The following is an 18,999-nucleotide window of genomic DNA, read 5'->3' on the forward strand; positions in this document are numbered from 1 at the left end:
CCAAGTCCAAGGAAAGGCCTCAAACACAGACTTACAAGGCAACAAATCATATCACAATGCTAAGGCAAGAAATCATTCTTAGTAAATTTTAATCTAAATTTGATCACCTCTTTGCCATGCTGGAAGTTTTGTCTTCCAGCACATTAGAGCACTCCATCTATATTTAGCCCTGCTAGCTGCACTAGACTGGCTAGATGACGATGAGTCCTTATCCAAAAGAACTGCGCTGGCAGGAGCCAGGGAGGCAGCTTACAGCAAGTCATTTGCCAGTGAAGTGGTTCCCCAAATAGAATGGCTTCAGCTATAAAAACAGCAGAAGGTTTAATGCTCTAACATACAGAGAACTACTTTAAAGTGTGGGCAAGATTCATGTTAGCACTCATCTAAACACCAAGAAGAAAGGCCAGACCTGCAATATGCTGGCTCGCAGAAGCCTCATGTATTTAACATGATTCAAGCTTAATATGGGCTAAAGGCCTAAGAAACAGACACTTGAAACCAATACTAATATGCACAAAGACAAGGTAGCTCTTTCCAGATGCACACATCCCTGTATGTTCACTAAGATCCCTTTACTGAAAACTCTTCTGCAGAAAAGCGATTAGATTAGGAATTTTTATTAGTTCAGGTACACAATATTTGTATACAATACCAAAAACCTGGTTCGGTCTTTAGAAAACAAGAGGTCTAGATGTGAAGCAATGCTGTTCGGTACTGCCTGTACACTGTGCCTCAGTCACCTGCCTCAGGTGGAGTTAAACTACTCAACATAACAATAATCGAACCAAGTGTAACAATTGAGACTGAGGAGTCAGGTAGTAACAACTGTTCACTCTCTGCCTGTCAAGGCAGTAGAGAAGGATGGGAGCTCCATCCTGCTATCACATGGATGCACGTCAGCATCGGAATCTATCAGAAAAGTTGGGAGACTTTGGTGTAGTCAGCGGCTGATCACTGGGCTTCACTTCTACGTTGCGGTATTTGCGTATTGGATTTGCCTTGTGAACCTGGAAAAAAAAAAGAAAAACAAGGACAACATGAAGCAAATGGTTGCAGCTATGATGAAGCTGAAACTTTCAGGTGAGCTGTCAGTGGGACAAAGGTGGGTGTCTGTCTACAGGACTGCCATGCGGCCTAGGGCACTGGAGTGAGCCACCAGGAACATGCACAGCACACTTTGGGATCACAGATTTTACAAAGAGCATTATGCCCCAATGACTACATGTGTACAACTCAAAAAAAAAAAGTCATTTCAGTAGAGCTGCCTTTTTTGTTAGATTGGGTTTTGGTTGTGTGGATTTTTTTTATTTGTTTTTTAAAGACCAGTTATAAAGTTAATAAGGAGTCAGTTTGCAACAGGGAAACTTGAAAAGACAGTCTCAATGCAGCTCAATACTGACATTAGCCCATTTAGTATATTCACACATCCCTTTGGGTTACTTTACAGCCCCTGTTCAGAAATAGCTCTCTTACCATTTCTTGTCTTAGCTTGGCAACTTCTTCCTTTTCACGCTCTTCTTCCTCCTGCCTGAGCCTCTCTTGACACCTCTCCCGTATGGCTTCTCTATCTGCCAATCGTTTTTCAAATTCTTGCCGCTCTTTAGCTCTCTTTTCTGTCGCCAGCTCAAAGCTTTCAGGAACTACAGAACCAGAAAGGCTCTCTAAGTTCAGAGACAGAGGAAATAAAATCGGTGCAAAGACAGTCAGGTAAAGCAGAGCAGTACTAGTATCAAATGGAAGCCTCCCCCTGGCACGCTTCACCTTGCAAGGGTAGTTAGTAGATAACTCCAGGCTTCGGGAAAAGATAAAGCCTTACACCCAAACGTGAGTAGTGTTAGTGCAGACATTACCCTGTCACAGGTGTAATGTCTGTGACACTCCTTTTCATAGGAGGAAGCAAGCACAAAACTGTTAGTACAGAGAAGTTTTTGGCAGGTTCTATACGCTATGAAGCTTTGTCTATCCTAAGCTGTAGATGCCTTCATCTCATTAGAAACGGGAGGAAAAGACTGACAGCTGCTGCAGAAATGCCAGCTGTCTCTGCAGGGAGCCCCTTGCATACTATTTACCCTTAACCCAAACTTGCACACATCAATCATCTGCCAATTGTAGCATAGCTGTTAAATACAGCTGCCATGTTAGTGCAGGACAGGGGGGCAATGGACAGGAAACTCCCCCAGTCCCTGCGGACACAAGCTGTCAGTGAATTAGTTGATTAAATGCAATGCGCTATTGGCTGCGCTGATAAAAAAAAAAGAAGAGGCAACAGCCAGTCTAAACATCATTGCATCAGTTTTGAGTTATCAGCCAAGCCTGCGTGGCAAGTACTTGTAACTGTACCTGATAACGGCTTATTTCCCCTTTTAGGCACAAAAGGCTCCTGGTACACCACTGTGTTAGGCCGAGCTTTAAAACATGCTGCCTCTTTCTGCCTTTTCAAGTCTTCTTCAAGCTGCAACAGAAAAGAGCCCATCAAGTGCCAGGTATATTAAAAAGACCATCTGCCCCCACCCAGACATCAGCACTCCCAGCACTGGAAGAGCCAGGTTGACTTCGATCAAATCATTTGCACAGAAAACTACATTGAAGCCAAAAAGTTGACACTTGTTGCCTGTCAGTTACTTTTCCCAAAAAACAGCCTGAAAGTTTCAGATGACCACTGCAGCATTTGCATAAGAAAAGCAGTATATTATTTATGTGTCAATAAACCCCCAAGCACAGAGGTGGTCAGAAAAGGGATCCAGCTGCACATAGTTACTGCTCAAAAAATACCCTATGGCTGTTCATGCAGTGGTGGTAAATCCCATCACTTACCATAAAAGGGAGAAAAAAGCCTTAACCCATAGCACAAGCCTCATGCAAAGGACAGAATAATTCATTGCTCAAACTCAGATCCTGGTTCAAGTCAAGTAGGACACTTTCTGAAGTCTATTACAACTCAACTAACAAGCTGCTTTAAGTCTGGCCACACCCATTATCCTTTTCATCTCACCTGCTGTTTCCAGATCTGCAGCTTGGCAGCTCCCCGTTCATCAACCTGCAGATTGAATGGCTCTGGCTGAGTTGGGTTTTTGACCTTCTTTTCTGGCAGCTGAACATGGTCAAAGTAAGGTAGAGGTAATGCTTTGAACTTTGGCACCTGAAAGAAACAACACAAGATATTTCTCCCCTTTTCCTCAAAAGGGCAAAGCTTTGGAAGTTTAATAGCCAACAGCAGGAGGCACGTCCTGCCACACACTTTTTACTTAAGGAGTGGAATCCAAGTTAGCTTTTAGTTCTTACCTCTTCCTTCTGCAACTCTTCTATTTTTTTCTCTTTTTGTATCTGCCGCTCTTTGTCACGGGCATCAAAAGAAAAAGGGCAAACTTCCACGTGCCTCTGCTCTGGCATTTTAGGTTTGAAGGGCACTCCATAATGTCGCATAGGGTTAGCTCTGATCACCGGAACCACCTCTTTTTCCTAAAGGGATATTAGCATTAGGATCTGACACAGCACCAGATTTTTGCAGAAAGGTGACAACAAGCCATGAATACTGGGGTTCCTTTCATGAGGGTCACAACAGCATCAAGCAAATACTCTGGACACGGCTAGAATTAGTAATCCTATAAGTACCAATTTACAGGCATGTTCTTCCTCTTCCCAAGCTACTACCAGTTCTAGTACTCATCCAAATTAGTCTAATTCTTTAAGGTCCTCTTCATTAGAGGGAAGAGAGAAAGAAGAAAGGACACAATGCATTCTGAATCCTGCTCCCCACCTCCAGGGATCTAGAGCAGGGGTCCTCAAGCTACGGCCCACGGGCCAGATACAGCCCCCCCCGGGTCCTCAATCCGGCCCCCAGTATTTAAAGAACCCCCTCGCCCCTTGCCCCACCGGGGATTGGGGGGGAAACCAAGCAGCTGCAGATGAGTTCCTGCCACTTAATCCGCACGCCGGCCCCCTGTTTAAAAAGTTTGAGGACCCCTGATCTAGAATGACTGTGAGGAGAAGGGTCATGTGCAGTATCTGCCCTTCTCAATAACAGAATAGAGAAGGGCGACGTCCTTTAGAAATCTAAGCAGTTTACTTTCCTCATGCATAGTAGCAACACCTCAGAAACCCTAGTCATTGCCCTCATGTTTAACTTGACTGACTTCATTTTGCATGAGAATTCAGTTTCTGTAAAAACGAATAGCAGCAACCAGATTGCTAGAGGGGAACAGCACAGAGGAAGACTACCATGGGAGGATGTATGGGCTCTCGCTGAGCCCCACAGCACCCTCAGAGCACTGTGCTTGTATTGGCAGCTAGAAAGGTAGGGATCACACCACCAGTGTTTCTGTTACTGCTGACCAGTGCTGGCACAGCATCAAGGCTGTCTCTCCAACCTTCCCCCCTGTCACCAGTAGGCTGGGGGTGGGCAAGATCTTGGGAGGGGACATAGCCAGGACAGCTGACCCAATGGGCTATTCCATACCATATGATATCTGCTTAGATATAAAAGCTAAGAGAACTGAGGAGGAAGGGGGAGCATTAGTTATTTACTTGTTTGTCTTCCAGAGCAACTGCTACACATACTGAAGGCCTGCTTCTTAGGAAGTGGCTGAACATCTCCTGCTGATGGGAAGTAGAGAATAATCTTTTGTTTTCCTTTGCTTCTGCATGCATGACTTTTGCTATTGCCTCACTAAACTGCCTTTAACTTGACCCACAAGGGTTTTTTTCCATCTTATTCTCTCCCCTGCTGTTCTGCTGAGGAAGGGAGTGAGAGCAGCTTGGTGGGCACCTGGTGCCCAGCCAAGGTCAATCCACTACAGAGGAACTGCCTAACAGGAGGGAAGGAGCTAACCAAACCAGGCCACCACACCCAGCTGGCAGAGGTACTGCAGGCTGGCCAAGGCAGTCACCACAGTGAGACCAGAAGGCTTGACTACGGCCTATTCACAACAGTTACCTTTTCATCTCTGCTAGATGTTTGGGTTCTGCTTTTTAAGGTGAAGACTGGAGACTTGGGAACTGTAATAGGAAGCACCTTCTTCTCTGGAACACCCTGTTCAGAAAAGCCAGTAAGGAGTTACTCAGGCCTACGTGCCAAGAAAAAGCGCTAGAGAAACAACCTGACATAGCACAGTACCTACTCATTGCAGTTCTTCCTAATGACAGTGTTTACTGAAGATTATTAAATACATAATACAACATAGCTACAGATATTTTGAAGCTAATTGCCACCTCAGTCCTAATTCCCAGGTCTGGGTATTACTAAACTTCTTACCACAACATCCTCCAGGATTTTTGTTGGACATGGCCTGGAATGGAATTCAAAGTGCTCTTCCTCCTGCTGCTTCTTACTGTCACGCTCCTGAATCCTTTTTTCAGTTTCTAACTCAAAGCCAATGGGTTGTGTGAGGTCCTTCACAGAAGGTTTCTTGGGCAGGAGTGGTCCACCCTCAAAGATTTTGGGATTGAGTTCTTGTGCTTTGAATTTGTACCTACACAGAAAAGGCGGAGATAGTCAGCAATATATGGTACATGGCAAGGTACAGCTTCTCTCACTGTGTAAAAAAGCAAGTCAGGTACAGAAGCAGCTGTGCCACAAGAAAAACATTACATAGCGTGCACCTCTAGTTAGCAACTCCTCCTTTGCTTCTGAAAAGCAAGAAGGAAACCTTATGGATTGCTTTCTTGGAAATCCAAAACTTTGTATACAGGAGAGTTTTGAAGTGTATTGCAAGTTGTACTGCAGGCTGTACTGCAATACACTATACCAGGTTTGCTTAACTAATTGTAAACTGTACTCAACCCAGGATCAGCTCTGCTCTCCTAACAGCACTTTCTTCAAAATGAAGAAGCTACATTTTACACCCCTACAGAGCCATAGGATTATGTTCAAGCTAAATAGATTTTCAATGTTTTTACAATACTCATTCTTTTATGCAAAAAGGGTATTCCTGAGAAGTGATATTTTGGCATCTGAAAGATACTTCCAGTGCAATACAATTCTCACTTGGAGGACTAGAGTAAACCTTTACTTACTGTTTAATTTTCTCAATTTCCTCTGCTTCTAACTCTGCTGTAGTTTTGCAGGTGATAGGTCTGAAGCGCTGCTTCGTCCGAAGCACTGGCGTTTTGGGCTTTGTAAGCCGAGGCTTCACCAACTTTGCTGGAACTGGGCCTATAAATTCAAGTCACAAAGGCTAGCAGTTAATGGCAAGGCCTTCAACAGACACAGGCTGTTTGCTTAGTACAGTAGTCAAAGCATCTTTCTTGCTCTTCCACAACCTCTGTGGACAGCCTCCTGGCTGGATGTTGCCAGGACCGCTCACCTTCATCAGATTTCCTGCTCCTCAAATGGTAACGAGAGGGCGTGCGTTTTTGGAATGCTTCCACCTGCTCAGCAAGGGACACATATTCTGATGTGGTTTCTTCAAGTTTTCTTTTGTTTCCCTGGGACAGATTGAAAGGTTTGGGGACAGTGGGTCCCTTCGGCATTTGCACCTGAAGACAAAAAAACTACAGTCATTATGGCCATTTAATACAGGATGTTTTGATAATATTTCCCTTCCCCATTTCACAGTATTTTCTCCTTCCCTTTATCTCAAAGGCAGCAACACTTAACATTACACATCAGTCTTAATTGTCTGAACATGCACAAGCTAGTCACATTGGCAAACTGTAAGAAATGGAAGATTAAAGCATAAGTATAATGTCAGATCTTCCAGTCACTAAAGGGCCCCTTTTTCCAAAAGGGGCCTTTGGAGTGCTGCAGCAATGCAGACATGCAGTGAGTGAAGTTACATCTGTACAACGCTCGCCTCTCCTACGGTAACCCTTTGTGGGTTACCAGCAGCGTGTGTGTTGCAAAAAGCAGAAAGAAGGTGATGTCAAGAATCAGTCAGCTGACTGCTGGCAACACTCTGGTTCTCACCGGAGAAGGAGGATGCTTTCTCAGTACTGCTGCAAAATCCAGTTCCTTGTACTCGTTCCCAGGCTGGCTTTCTACATGTTTAATTCTATTCTCTGTGCAGAAGTGGAAGTCTATTGGCTTTGTTACTTGACCAGCAGTTCTCTTCACAAGTTGTCCTAAAGACAAAGAACATGAGAGGTCTGGAAGCCTTTTGGAGTGGGGGGAAAAAAAGCACTTAACTTCTAATAACTTGAATAATTTTTAGAGAATTCATCTATAACTTTTCAAAACATGACAAAACCATACAAACCTGCTTCCAGGCAGTTTAGGGGCTGTTCTACATTAAAAGCCACCCAATCTTAATACTTGTTACAAAATCTGGAATATTTGTTTTTAAAGTTTTTTTGCACAGCACTCTCCAGCTTAGCCCAGTACAGCTTCAATTTGCAATTCAGCTAGAGCCCACCTGCTCCAGCAATAGCTGCTTTCAGAGACTCCTCGTTCTTCTTCCGCAGCTCCATAACCTCCTTCTGCAACTGCTGCATCTTTTCCAGCTCCTGTTCCTCTGTGCTCTTCAGCTTGCCAGAAAGATTGGTCCTCCTGCAGAAGCACGTTAGAGACTGAGACATGCCTTCCTGCTTCACTGGTTATTAGCACGATGTCAGTGCAAGGAACACAGTTATCTCCAAATTCATTGCAGGAGCATCACTCTTTATAAAAAGTATACTCTTTAGATTTTGTTGGCTCAAGAAAGCCTGCAGCTAACTGGTATTCTGCATACCTATTTGCTGTATGCATGCTTTGTCTATTAGCAAGAACAACTTTTGTTTCAAATTAAAAGCAAAAGCTTTCCTTTGCATAGGTTCAGCTGGTGAAGTACATTTCATCCCAATATTGTTGCCTTGATCCAGTGTTTACTAAATGCGATACCACCGCATGCTAACTTGAAGCTGAAAACACTCTAGCCAGGGCTGTCACCTAAATCAGCTGTGATTAGCACAGACAAGTCACAAGAAAGCTACGTACTTTAGCACTGTTGGCGTGGAGGGCATGGTCAGTTTGCTTTTCCCTTTCCCTGGGGAGCGGGCAGGACCCTGCAGGGGCGCTCTCTTTGCAGATACTTCTGTCAGCTTCTCTCTGCTGCTACAACTAAGGTAACAAGTTATGGCAAGCTGCTCAATTAACTGTGCTCTAAATGAAAGATCACCTGCAGCTCTCACCACCACGCATAACATCCCAACACCTGGTGAATTCTAAGGTACACCAGACCAGCCTTACCTCATCACAGGCCCAGGTACAGATCGACTAGTTTGCCCTGGTACTCTAAGGCTGTAGAAGGGAAGACAAATGACTGAGTTTGCAGAACTTAAGCTTTTCTTGAGGAGGTAGATGTGCTGTAGCTCATCTAGGTACAGCAGCATTTGAGAGATTGCACTCCAATTTCCTGACTTCAAGCTTATCACCATAGGGTATCTTAGTGGTTAAACTAATTTGAGAAATATTTTAGCTGCGACTCTTTCATAGCTTATACTTCCTGACAGACAAGCTATGCCAAATTTAAAGCTAGCTGACAGACATCAAGTACGAAGAAGCTTAAGAAACCCAAGCTTGTTTCATTCACATCTCTTATCTCCAAACAGTGTTTCCTTCAGGTCTTACAGCCATTTCTTCCTATTTATGAAACCACTATCAGGAATCAGGCATCAGTCACCTCCCCGTACCCTAACCTTCCAGTGAAAACCCTCGCAGCCATGTGGAAATCCTTTCCAAAGAAACAGTTGTACCGCCTTCCCAGCCCCAAACAGAAGGGCTTTCATGACATACACTCTCATTTTTTTCAGGGGTGGAACCTCTTCCTTGTTAACTTGGGTATCAGCATTTCTTGTCACTTCGATTCCATCCAGCCCTTTATGTTGCTGTGCTTTTCTCTGCTTTGTAGCCTGTCTTCTACCCGCTCTACAGTAGAACAGAAAATGGAAGTTAGCTTTCCCTAGGTCCAAGACGACACACAATCTGTAAAACACTTCTTATACCAGTGCATCACCTAACTCGAACATACTCCCCTATGCAAATTGTGTTTAACACAAGAATCCAAATGCAGAATGAATTATTTAACAATCCATAAACTTAATATTCTTTGGTATATGAGCACACAGAGCCCCTTGCTTTAATATCAAGAACGAGTTCTGCCCAACTGAGGCAGATATAAACAAAGAAACTTTATAAGCCACCTCAGTTTCAGATGTCCTCGCATTCCAGAAGCTCCTAGTGCTACTGAGTCTCATTTGACAAGTGAGACGCTGCAGTATATTTCCACCCCTAGAGATTGTCCCTCCAGCTTTTCGAGCAGATCAGCTGCCCCAGTACACTATCTCTGCGCTAGAGAACTTCAGACCCATAGGATGACCCAAGAACAGCTAGAACTGCAGATCCTGAGAGCAAGGACCTGCTTAGTTACACCGTCATCGATCTTCATGCAAACTGAACACAAGTATTTCACCTCTGAGAGGCCTTTGCAGGAGCAGCAGCTCTCCAGCTCGTCAGGGATCCAACGATATTCGGAGGAACTGCACTGGCTTGCACACTTTCTGCTTCATTGTCCTCTTCAGCATGGCTCTCACCTATGAACAGTGACAAATGGCAACTCATATATATACACACATGTAGAAGAATGCTAAAGCAAAACCACACGTGGCCTTGCGAGACAACAACATATGAAGATGGTCCAACAAAAGCCAGAGGCTTTGCATTTTGCCAATGAAAAGTAGGTAAAATTTATTCTCTCCCTCCCCCCACACCATGCCAGCTTACTCATTATTCCTTGTCGTGTGACAGAAGACTGAATAATATCAGGCTTTGAAAAAGCAGTGCTGTTCTGTGAGGCCTGTGCCACATATTCTGCAGGAGGGATGTTTTCTGCATTGGCTTTTTGGTCTGTGAGGAAAGAGAGACTTTCACTGTACATACTACGTTAGGAATTTTTAACAATACCTCAGAGTATCATTATGTTAACAAAGTCCTCTGCCAAGTTACAGATTACAATCAAAATTTAAACACAAAACCAAAAAAACACAACCCCACGCACGATGAACAATGTGGTTAATAAGACTAATCAACAGGCACAGAAGCCAGGCCCAAAACAAGGATCACGCCAAGCACTCATCCAAAGAGAAAACAAATCAAGGAGTTGGAAGCAGCTTACCAAACCAGGCATCTGCTTTGTGTGCCTCATCATCATCATCATCATTCAGAGTTGCAAAGTTGATGCAAGGGTTTGGGACATCAAAGGAATATCTAGATTCTGCACGAGACATCTTCACACCATTCCCCACGAGTTCACCGCTTGCACTGCTACAGATATTTAGACAACAAGCATTGGTCACTTGTTATGCCAAACCCCAACACAGGTGTCAGCTATATCATGCTCCACCTCTCTTCCCCTGTGTAGTTTCTAAAGACAGACACCAGTACAGCTTTTGGTACATTTTCCTCGCTTGTAATTCACAGCCTTTAGACAAAACACCCCACAAGCAATGCAGTTGGTTATTCTACTGCTGATTGGCAAAGCTAAAGGGATTTTACCACTGCTGACATTTTGATAGTTTTGAACCTGCAAAGATCAAGTTTTGAAGGTTTTCTTTGTACCTGCAGGTGCTAGAATTGTGATTTTTTTTTTAAAAGGAAGTACAAAGGTTTTTCCTGAGAGCAGCTGGTTTGCCCTTCCCTCCCTCACCACGTGCAGCAAAGAAGAGTTCTTAGCCTTCCCACAAAACAGATTTTGAAGCAAGAACCTGATGATGGGTTGACTCCAGAGCACCACAAAGCACAGCCTTTCTCCCTCTGAAGGGCTACAAACAAGAACTAATGACACAAATGGCTCTTCTATAGAATAAATGGATTTTCAAAGCAGGAAGAAGTTCTGTAGCATATTGTTACTGGGCAGAAAGTAGGAAGAAGGACAGCATCAGGACAGCATCCACAGCACTACCCTGAGGCTGGCCAGACTATAAACAAACCAAGCACTGTGACTTCATCAAGAACAGTCCCTGAAGGTATTTAGTGGAGCACTGACAGCAGGAGGAGTCCCTGTGTCAACAGGTGATACTAAACTCAAGGGAACAGGAATAAAGCCAACAACAAAGATAAACCCTTAAACTGTAGCAAAACCTTTTGCAAAGGTGTTTTCAAGTTTTTATGATGCCTCGCACAGCTGCAAGGCAAAGCCCTTAAGGATGTGTTACAAAACACTCCCTAAGGAAATCACCTGAACTTTGCTTTTATGAGTCCAACCAACTCTAAATCAGTATATTCTTAATCCACAAAGTTTCAGACCTAAACCATCTGTCTTGGCAGACCACACATCATTCAAGCCAGATGGTACGCTCCATAAATAAGAAAATGTTCAAGATTAAATCAAAACAGCATTTAGGAGGTACCACTGCTGTTTACAGTCACCAGCCCTCCTTCCTGAAGATGGCTGCACTGAGAAGCCTTCAGCTCCCCAGCACAGAATTGCAATAGTTAAGGGGAAGAATGTCATTACAGAAACTTCAGCTACAGGACTGTGAAGATGTCAAGATAGGACCCAAAGAAGGCACACAGAAGAACTGGAGCCAAAACTAACTGTAACTGAGCTCAAGACACGGCTGGAATCAAATGCTTTCCTAGCGCCTTTAATCAAGATAGGGTTTCTGTCAACACTATCCACTTTTTTAAAAATCAAATGCGTCATCTGCATTCCCCCCTCACCCTCCCCAGGCAGTCCACCGAGTTGGAGCTCCTGGCATCATGTTTCACAGCTGCTTGTGTCCACTGCTACGCTGCTGCAGCTTTTTACTGTGTGAAGTCCATATTTTTTCATAGCATCAGCACCCTCACCACCAACCTCTTCTCTCTCCCCTCCCTCCATGCCAGACAGAAGCAAATAGTCACGAGAAGAAAGGGAGCCTGTCAATGCCACAGTTTCATACTCCAAGTTTCTTGAAAGAGCCAGTGGGGAGGTAAGTGTCATCATGACTGAGCTGCAGAGTGTCCATTTCAGTCAGATGAACTCACAGCATCCGCTTTTCAAATCCCTACGTATCATCAGTCCTGCGCAGGACAGGATTTACTGTGAAGCAGCAGTTTGCTAAAAGGCATCTCGCTCCTCTACCCATCGACTCTGCTTGGGCCTGAGCTTCAGTCAGTGAGGAACATGATGGCGATTTATCACTATGATACGTCCGCTGCGATGCTTCTGCAACTGAAAGGCTCAGCCAAGCACAGCCCAAGGGCTGCTGCCCACTACCCTGAGGTGTTTTAAAACACCCAATTGTGATTTTGACAGTAGGACCACTATTACCTCAATCTTTTCTTTAAAGACAGGAAGCAAAATTCTTTCTCTCCACCGTAGCACTCTTCCACCAGAAGCGAGGTGCAGAATTTTCTTCTCATTAATAAGGATGCTGCATAACTAGCGGGCAGTGTGTACATTTACCAGATCATGGTTACAAGCACACTGTAATCCTATATAACTACAGCATGGATTTAAAGGGTAGCTCTGCTCTCCCCAACATCCACCACCTTCTATGTCAACACTAGTGTTCACAGAGCTTCTCAGCAAGCCAGCCAGGAACCCTCATCCCTGTTCTGCAGGCTCTGCTTTCACATGGAAGGCAGAGAATTTGGCTCTCTTGCTTTCAAAAACAGACCAAATTCCTTTGGTAAAAGTTACTGCCCAACTAAAACCTTAATTCTCTTTCTAGATCTGCTCCTCTCACTGACCTAAGCATGCCTCACACAGCCACAGCCCCATACAGTTTCTGCATGGAGCAGCACAGCCAAACCCACAAAGAGGAATACACGGCAGGTTTCTCTGACATCAGGTTTCTTCTGAATAACTACACTGTGGCACGTTCCAGAAGAGTGCCTTGGCCTGCTTTAGATTCATTAGCTTTGAGAAAGGATTAAGTTAAATTGGAACGAGCATTCCTATCCCAGAATAAGACTGATCCAACAGCAAGTGCAATAGGTATTTGGGAATAACTTCACACCTCGCTCTAATCCAAATTAGCTTTAAAATGCTGACACAATTCCATCACAGATGTGCTCAGGGTCTTTTTCTCAATGTAGTAGTTAATTTCTTGCCAAAAACATTTAGGCCAGACAAGGCTGGGGAGGAGTAACTCCAACAAGACCTATGCAGTACTGCCCTAGCTGCAGTAAGTGAAACTCGGCACCAAGTGCATCATAAGGATGCACTTCACACTTATGACCTAACCAAAAGAGCCTCTTATTTTTAGACCAGCAAACCCAGGCTGACAGTCGTCAGGCAATACAGTGACAGCACCCACTGCGTGGGACAAAAGGTCCCTCCCAGCAGTACAGGGCTTTGTGTCAGAGAGAGAAAGCACCATTCCAAGATGAGAAATTAGAGGTCAGAAGGAGAGAGGCTGGAGGAGTCTGGGTTTAGGAAAGCAGCAAGGAAACAGGCGGGAAGAGGGTGCAGAGAAGATCTGTTCTTTCTTGCCCACTTGCAATGTAATTTAGATAAGCCCCTGCCCAACTTGAGGTGACACTATCACAATACACCACTGGAGCTTCATAAGCTACAGATGCTATTTCCTCCAAATCCCAACAGGATCAGAACATGGAAAAAAATAGTACCAGATACATAAAAAAGATATTCCAAGTTGCATCAGCACATACCTGAAGCCAGTTGATCTGTATGCCTCAAAACCAAAGATGGACAATTAGGAATAAGCAAGAGAAGCTTCCCCAAGGCCAGGAGAGCTGCATGGCAATGTGCTGCAGTAATTCCGGTGCCTTCTGCTGGGCATTCAACACCAGCTGCCATTTAAACACAGGACACTGCACTAACCAGGCAACTCATTTAATTCAGTCTGGCAGCTTCTTTGTTGTCCTACAACCCAAAGCTTTCTGTTGTTTTTATAGAGACAATAAATCCAGACAAAGTTCCTAGATGCTTTTCAGGGGTTAATAGATAAATCTGATCATTACAAAGGGCTGGAAGCTGCCTTTCTATAGGCACAGTCCTGTCACCACCACCTCATAGGAAGCTATCCCACCACAAAGCCTCCACCTGAACTACTTGAGCACAATGCCAGCAACCACCAGAAGTCATCCTTGCTCTTCCCTGAGCAAGGTTAAGCAAACACTTTAAATTATGGATCTACAGCTTCTCCTTCCTCTCTGGTGCTCCTCACTCAACGCTCAAGTGTACTTTTCCGCAGCACAGAATCAACGCTGAATTTATCATCCCAGACACGGGATAGAGGCAACACTGCTGTTCTATCATATAATACTGAAAATGGGAGACAAAGCCTTTGGGCAGGCAATAGGTGTGCACAGAGCACACTGCAGACCGCCTTGATCTGCCATCATTAACCTACAGCAAAAGGAGCAAGGTGCTGAAGCAGCAGCTTTCCTCCCAAGCAGCCTTTGCTCTGCTAACAGCCCAGACCCACCTCCCTTCCAACAGCCCAAAATAAACAGCCCTGACATTCTCTGCAGATCTCACAAGTTTTAGAAGACAGGACATTCTGAGAATAGCTGCTCAAGGAAAAGTAAATTATTTTTAGCCAGTCTAACCTCAACTTATTGCTAGATTAAGTTGAAGCGCCTCTAGTTTAAAAAAAGCACTGTATAAAAATAGCTAACAATGCATTTACTGTTACTTAGGCCAGGTTTTGCCTGGTTTTCTTCCCTCCTTTTCCCAGGAAGCAGGATTTGGTTTGATAAGTAGTAACATAGTTTTTCTGAGCTCCAAAATTAAGATGCATACTTCTCCAGGTTTTGAGCAGTGCATGTGAATGAACAGTTAAGGACACAGCATAGCACTGGCATTGGCACAGCACTCTGGGTTGTATTTCATTGTGAAATATGCAATTTCATTGTCAGATGTTGTGATTGTTTGAAGACTGGCATCTGAACATGCAAGTTTATTTTACTCATGAGGCAGCTACCCCATCATAAGGCTTATTTCAGTATTATGAACCTATCTCAAGAGAGGGAGTGAAACAGAGCAAGGTCTTAAAAAGATTAGTCAGGATGAATATGGTACAATGCTCTGGGTGATGCTCCGTTTGTGTTGAGGTAAGACAGACGCCGACACACTGGGAACCTGAAGGAGATGAGGAGACCATGAGTCAGGAGATCGTTGAACAAAGAAAGGTCAGAAGTTCAAAGAAGGAAGATTGAGCGACCCCCAAGACTGAGGCCTAAGAATGGAACGACCACCAAAAAATCCCCCCAAGAGATGATTCTAGGACTCTGCCTCAAGCTCCCCCTAAACCCCATTGATTATGAATATGATTATTAGATGTCGAAATCAAATGAATGTGTACATAAAGATGTTGTAACCTCTCACTTAAACTGTATAGGTTACCTGACTTTTCATTGAAAACTTCGCAGCTAGTCTGCCCGGTGCACAGCGGCTAGCCCCCCAGCGTTGCACGAAATAAATACATTTTCTGTTTGAAGACAAAATTCATCCCCGAGCAATTACTCTGTGCCGCTTGGGCATCAGGAGCCCTTCGCCGCGGCGGCTCCCCCCGCCACCAGGCCCCCGCCCTGAGGCCAGCCCCAGGCTCCGGCTCCCGCGGGGGCTGCAACCAGCCCTCGGGATTCAGGCCCGCGCACGGGGCTCCGAGCGCCACCCTGCCCTCCCGTCATCGCGGCGGACGGCGGCAAAACCGGCTCCGCGCACGGGCTAAGCGCCCCCATCCACTTTCCACCGTTTCCCAGTCGCGCCCTCGGCCCCATGGTGCTGCGAGAGGCTGAGGCCGCGTTACCGATACCTGGCTCGGAGCAGGCCCGCGGCCCCCACATCCAGGGAGACCCGACGGGAACCCAGGGAAGGGCTGCGGCCCAGCGTCCGGTAACGGCGTCTTCCAGGGAAGGGGCGAAGCCAAGAACCACCTCGCAGCAAGGGTAACCCCCACCCACTCACCTCAGCGCCGCGGCCGCTCTACGCGGCGCCTCCGCCTGCCACCGTTAACGGATTTCAAACCGCGGTCATGGGTACAAACCGACCAATCAAACGCCCCGGCCACGCCCTCAGTGCGTGCCGATTGGACGAACCGCCAGGAGGTCAGAAGACCCGGATAAGGCAACCTCACCCCTCACGGCTTGTTGGCCGCAAGGGCTGACGGGAAACGTAGTGCTCGAGCGCACCCGGCACACTTAGGAGGCGGGAAGCAAACTACAACTCCCATAACGTACAGCGAGGAACGCGCGCAGCCAGTCAGACGAGGCGGCGCTTTGAGTGTTGTTTGGAGCGGCCTACCAGCTGCCAGCAGGCGGGTTCCCCAAGCGGGACGGGGCGGCGGGGGGCCGCTGCCTGCACGCAGCCGGGCCCAGGCGGCCTCGGCCGCGGTGGCAGCAGCCGCCCGGGCAGGAGCCCGCCGCAGCCGGGCCCTGGTACCGCGGCTGTACCTCGGGTGGTCGCTGGAGCTCTAGATTGCGGCTTCGAGTAAGCACGCAGCAGGCTTCCCGTCACTCGTGTCCTCGATCAAGCACAGGCAGCCTGCCTGCACCCCCAAAGCCCTGCCCGACCTCCTCCTGCCGCCAGCTGTCTCACCAGATCAGCTCCTCCGGCTGCCTGAGCCAGGGAAGGTGGCTCCCACTGCCCGCCCCTTCTGGTGAGCATAGCCGGGCTCCCAGCAGCTGGCAGAAAGTGCCCTGTACGCAGTGACGCTACCTGCCCCAAATCCTGCATAAAGCTCCCCGTGGCAGCGACACTTGAAGGACGGATAAGAAGCCGCTAATGGGGGGGGGACCCGGCCACAGCTACCTGCACCTCATAGCGTTGCCCTAGGCGCAGGGGTACCGCAGGCTCCCGGAGCACCGTGGGGACACAAAAATATCACACGTTAAACCCAAACCGCTGTAAGACAGGCGGCCGTGGCAGCGGGCCCTACCGTACCCGCTCGCCGTGGCAGGGGCAGAGACCAGATCCCCCAGTGTAACGCCGCAGCCCAGGCCGCGGCGGCCCCTTCCAGGCCCCGGCGAAAGCGACAGGGGGCGCCAGAGCCCAGCGCGCCACCCGGCGCCCCTGCGCGTGCGCACCGGCCCTTCCCGCTCCGCGCACGCGCCCTCCCCTCCCTCTCCGGCCAACAAGCGCTCCCGCCCAGACCACCCCGCGCACGCGCGCCGCTCCCCGCCCAGCCTCGCGCTGCCGTGCGCATGCGCACCGCCCCCTCCTGCCCCCTCCCACCCTACCGCACCCCCCCGGCGCGGCCCAGGAGCACGGCGGCCGCTCGGCGGGCGATGCGGAAGGAGCCCGGGCACTGCTGAGCGGGCCGAGGCCCGGCGGGGCTCCCGGCGACCCCCGGCGTCGCTGCCAGCCGGGCCCGCGAGGCAGGGGCGGGAAAGACCCGGACCCTCCATCGGTCGCTGAGGTGAGGGGCGGAGTGGGGCTAGGCCGTGAGCGACGCGCGGCTCAACCAATGGGAGAGGCAGCTCCCGGGCTCCGCCCCTCCGGGCTCTCCCGCCGGGCGATTGGCTGGCGAGTGAGGGGTGGGCGCCGTCCTCGCGGGCGCCGTGTGGCCCTCGTGCGCGGGCCCCGTGCTGGCCGCTCCGCCCCGCGGGGTACGGTGGCCGCGAGGGGCGGTGCGGTGGCCGGGGGGCAGGCCGCCCCCTGCGGCCCTCCCGCGGCCCGGCGTGCCACCGGCCCGGCCCCACGGCGGCACCGGCTCGCCAAGGCTCGCTCCCGTAAGAACGCAGGGCCGGCCGGCCGGGCGGCGGCAGCCCCGGGCGGGCGGTGCCCGGAGAGCTCGGCCCCGGTGGGGAGCGCTGGCCGGTTTGCAGCCTTTTATCCGCTCGGCTGCCCTCCGTGCACCGGGGAGCGAGGGGCTCCGGGGGACCGGGCTGGGCACGGCTAACCCCCGGGGCTAGGGGGCTGCCCTGCGGTTACCGTCAAACCGGACCCCGCACGGAGCAGCCGTGACCCTTGGGCAACGCCGCCTGACCGCTTCCGCCGGCCGCCGTTGGGCAACGCCGGCGGAGGGGGGCGGGGGGAGCCGGGCCCTTTAACGGGCGGGGCCGGGGCGGGCGGGGGCGGTGCTGCCTCCGCCTCCGCGGCACTCCGGGACTGGCGGAGCGCGGCCGGGCCGGCCTGCAGCTCCAGCAGAACGGGAGCCGCCTCCGCCCCGGCCCGGCCCGCAGCCGCCTGCCAGGCGGTGCCTGCGCCTGGTGAGACCCCGGGGCTGGGGACCAGGGGCTGCTCGGAGCGAGCCTGGGGGCCCCCTGGGGCTCGCCGTTGGCTTCCCGGGAGGGGGTGTTACGGTCGGTTCGCTGTGCGGCTTCAATCCGGTGGTCCCGAGTCTCAGCATAAAGCTGCGGGATGATCTCAGCCTAAGGCTTTGGGTGTATTAACTAGGAGCTGTGGCGTTAACCGTTTCTTTTCCTTTCTCCTTCTCTGGTGTTTGTCTGTGCAAAGGTCAGATGTTTCCATTGGTCCTGAAGAAGAGTGGAGTTGGGACCTGCTAAGTGCTGATCTGCTTGTGCCTCCGGACCATGGACTCATTGAGAGCGTCCCAGGTGTGAAAATGTCCAGCAGTAACCGGGAGTTAGTGATTGACTTTGTTTCCTACAAGCTCTCGCAGAAGGGGTACAGCTGGAGTCAGCTGGAGGAGGAGGATGAGAACAGGACTGACTTTGCAGCAGAGGAGGCCGAGATGGACGGCGTCCTCAATGGGAGCCCCTCTTGGCACCCGCCCGCCAGCCACGTAGTGAATGGAGCTGCCGTGCACCGGAGCAGCCTCGAAGTCCATGAAATCGTTCAAGCAGCCGATGTGAGGCAGGCGCTGAGGGAGGCAGGGGATGAGTTTGAGTTGAGGTACCGGCAGGCTTTCAGCGACCTCACTTCCCAGCTCCACATCACCCCCGGCACAGCGTATCAGAGCTTTGAGCAGGTAGTGAACGAACTCTTCCGCGATGGAGTGAACTGGGGTCGCATCGTGGCTTTCTTCTCCTTCGGAGGAGCCTTGTGTGTGGAGAGCGTTGACAAGGAGATGCGGGTATTGGTGGGACGCATTGTAGCTTGGATGACCACGTACTTGACCGACCACCTAGATCCCTGGATCCAGGAGAATGGCGGATGGGTAAGAACTCCT

At 49.1% G+C, this 18,999-nt stretch overlaps 2 protein-coding genes across 18 annotated transcripts in view; one reads left to right on the plus strand and one right to left on the minus strand.

Moving 5' to 3' along the window:
• Positions 1–18,999, plus strand: part of BCL2L1 (BCL2 like 1) — a 198,433-nt gene that overhangs the window by 162,321 nt on the left and 17,113 nt on the right. The window contains exons 1-2 of one of the 8 annotated variants that reach the window (XM_055814300.1): positions 17,034–17,283; positions 18,324–18,987. In XM_055814300.1, coding sequence (XP_055670275.1) covers positions 18,433–18,987 — 555 coding nt within the window. In that variant the 5' untranslated portion in view covers positions 17,034–17,283; positions 18,324–18,432. Of the gene's footprint in view, positions 1–17,033; positions 17,284–17,436; positions 17,597–17,922; positions 18,077–18,151; positions 18,170–18,323; positions 18,988–18,999 lie in introns of those variants that run through there. The other 7 variants (XM_055814302.1, XM_055814297.1, XM_055814301.1 and 4 more) reach the window with 7 other exon arrangements.
• Positions 602–15,940, minus strand: TPX2 (TPX2 microtubule nucleation factor). Of its 10 annotated transcripts, XM_055814272.1 has the most exons (20): positions 15,682–15,827; positions 13,571–15,005; positions 10,086–10,234; positions 9,695–9,817; positions 9,384–9,504; positions 8,708–8,839; positions 8,162–8,212; positions 7,910–8,032; positions 7,350–7,483; positions 6,905–7,059; positions 6,303–6,474; positions 6,013–6,151; positions 5,252–5,468; positions 4,934–5,029; positions 4,525–4,596; positions 3,283–3,459; positions 2,993–3,139; positions 2,341–2,452; positions 1,474–1,661; positions 602–1,007 (listed from the first exon to the last, which is right to left on the minus strand). In XM_055814272.1, the coding sequence occupies exons 3-20, from the start codon at positions 10,195–10,197 to the stop codon at positions 897–899; spliced, it is 2,382 nt and encodes a 793-aa protein (XP_055670247.1). In that variant the 5' UTR covers positions 10,198–10,234; positions 13,571–15,005; positions 15,682–15,827; the 3' UTR covers positions 602–896. The 10 variants fall into 10 exon arrangements, with proteins under 10 accessions (XP_055670247.1, XP_027645995.1, XP_027645994.1 ...); XM_027790194.2 differs by lacking the exons at positions 13,571–15,005; positions 15,682–15,827 and adding an exon at positions 15,834–15,940; XM_027790193.2 differs by lacking the exon at positions 13,571–15,005.

Source organism: Falco peregrinus, chromosome 9 (genome assembly GCF_023634155.1).
Source record: "Falco peregrinus isolate bFalPer1 chromosome 9, bFalPer1.pri, whole genome shotgun sequence".
In the NCBI taxonomy this organism is placed as follows: domain Eukaryota; kingdom Metazoa; phylum Chordata; class Aves; order Falconiformes; family Falconidae; genus Falco; species Falco peregrinus.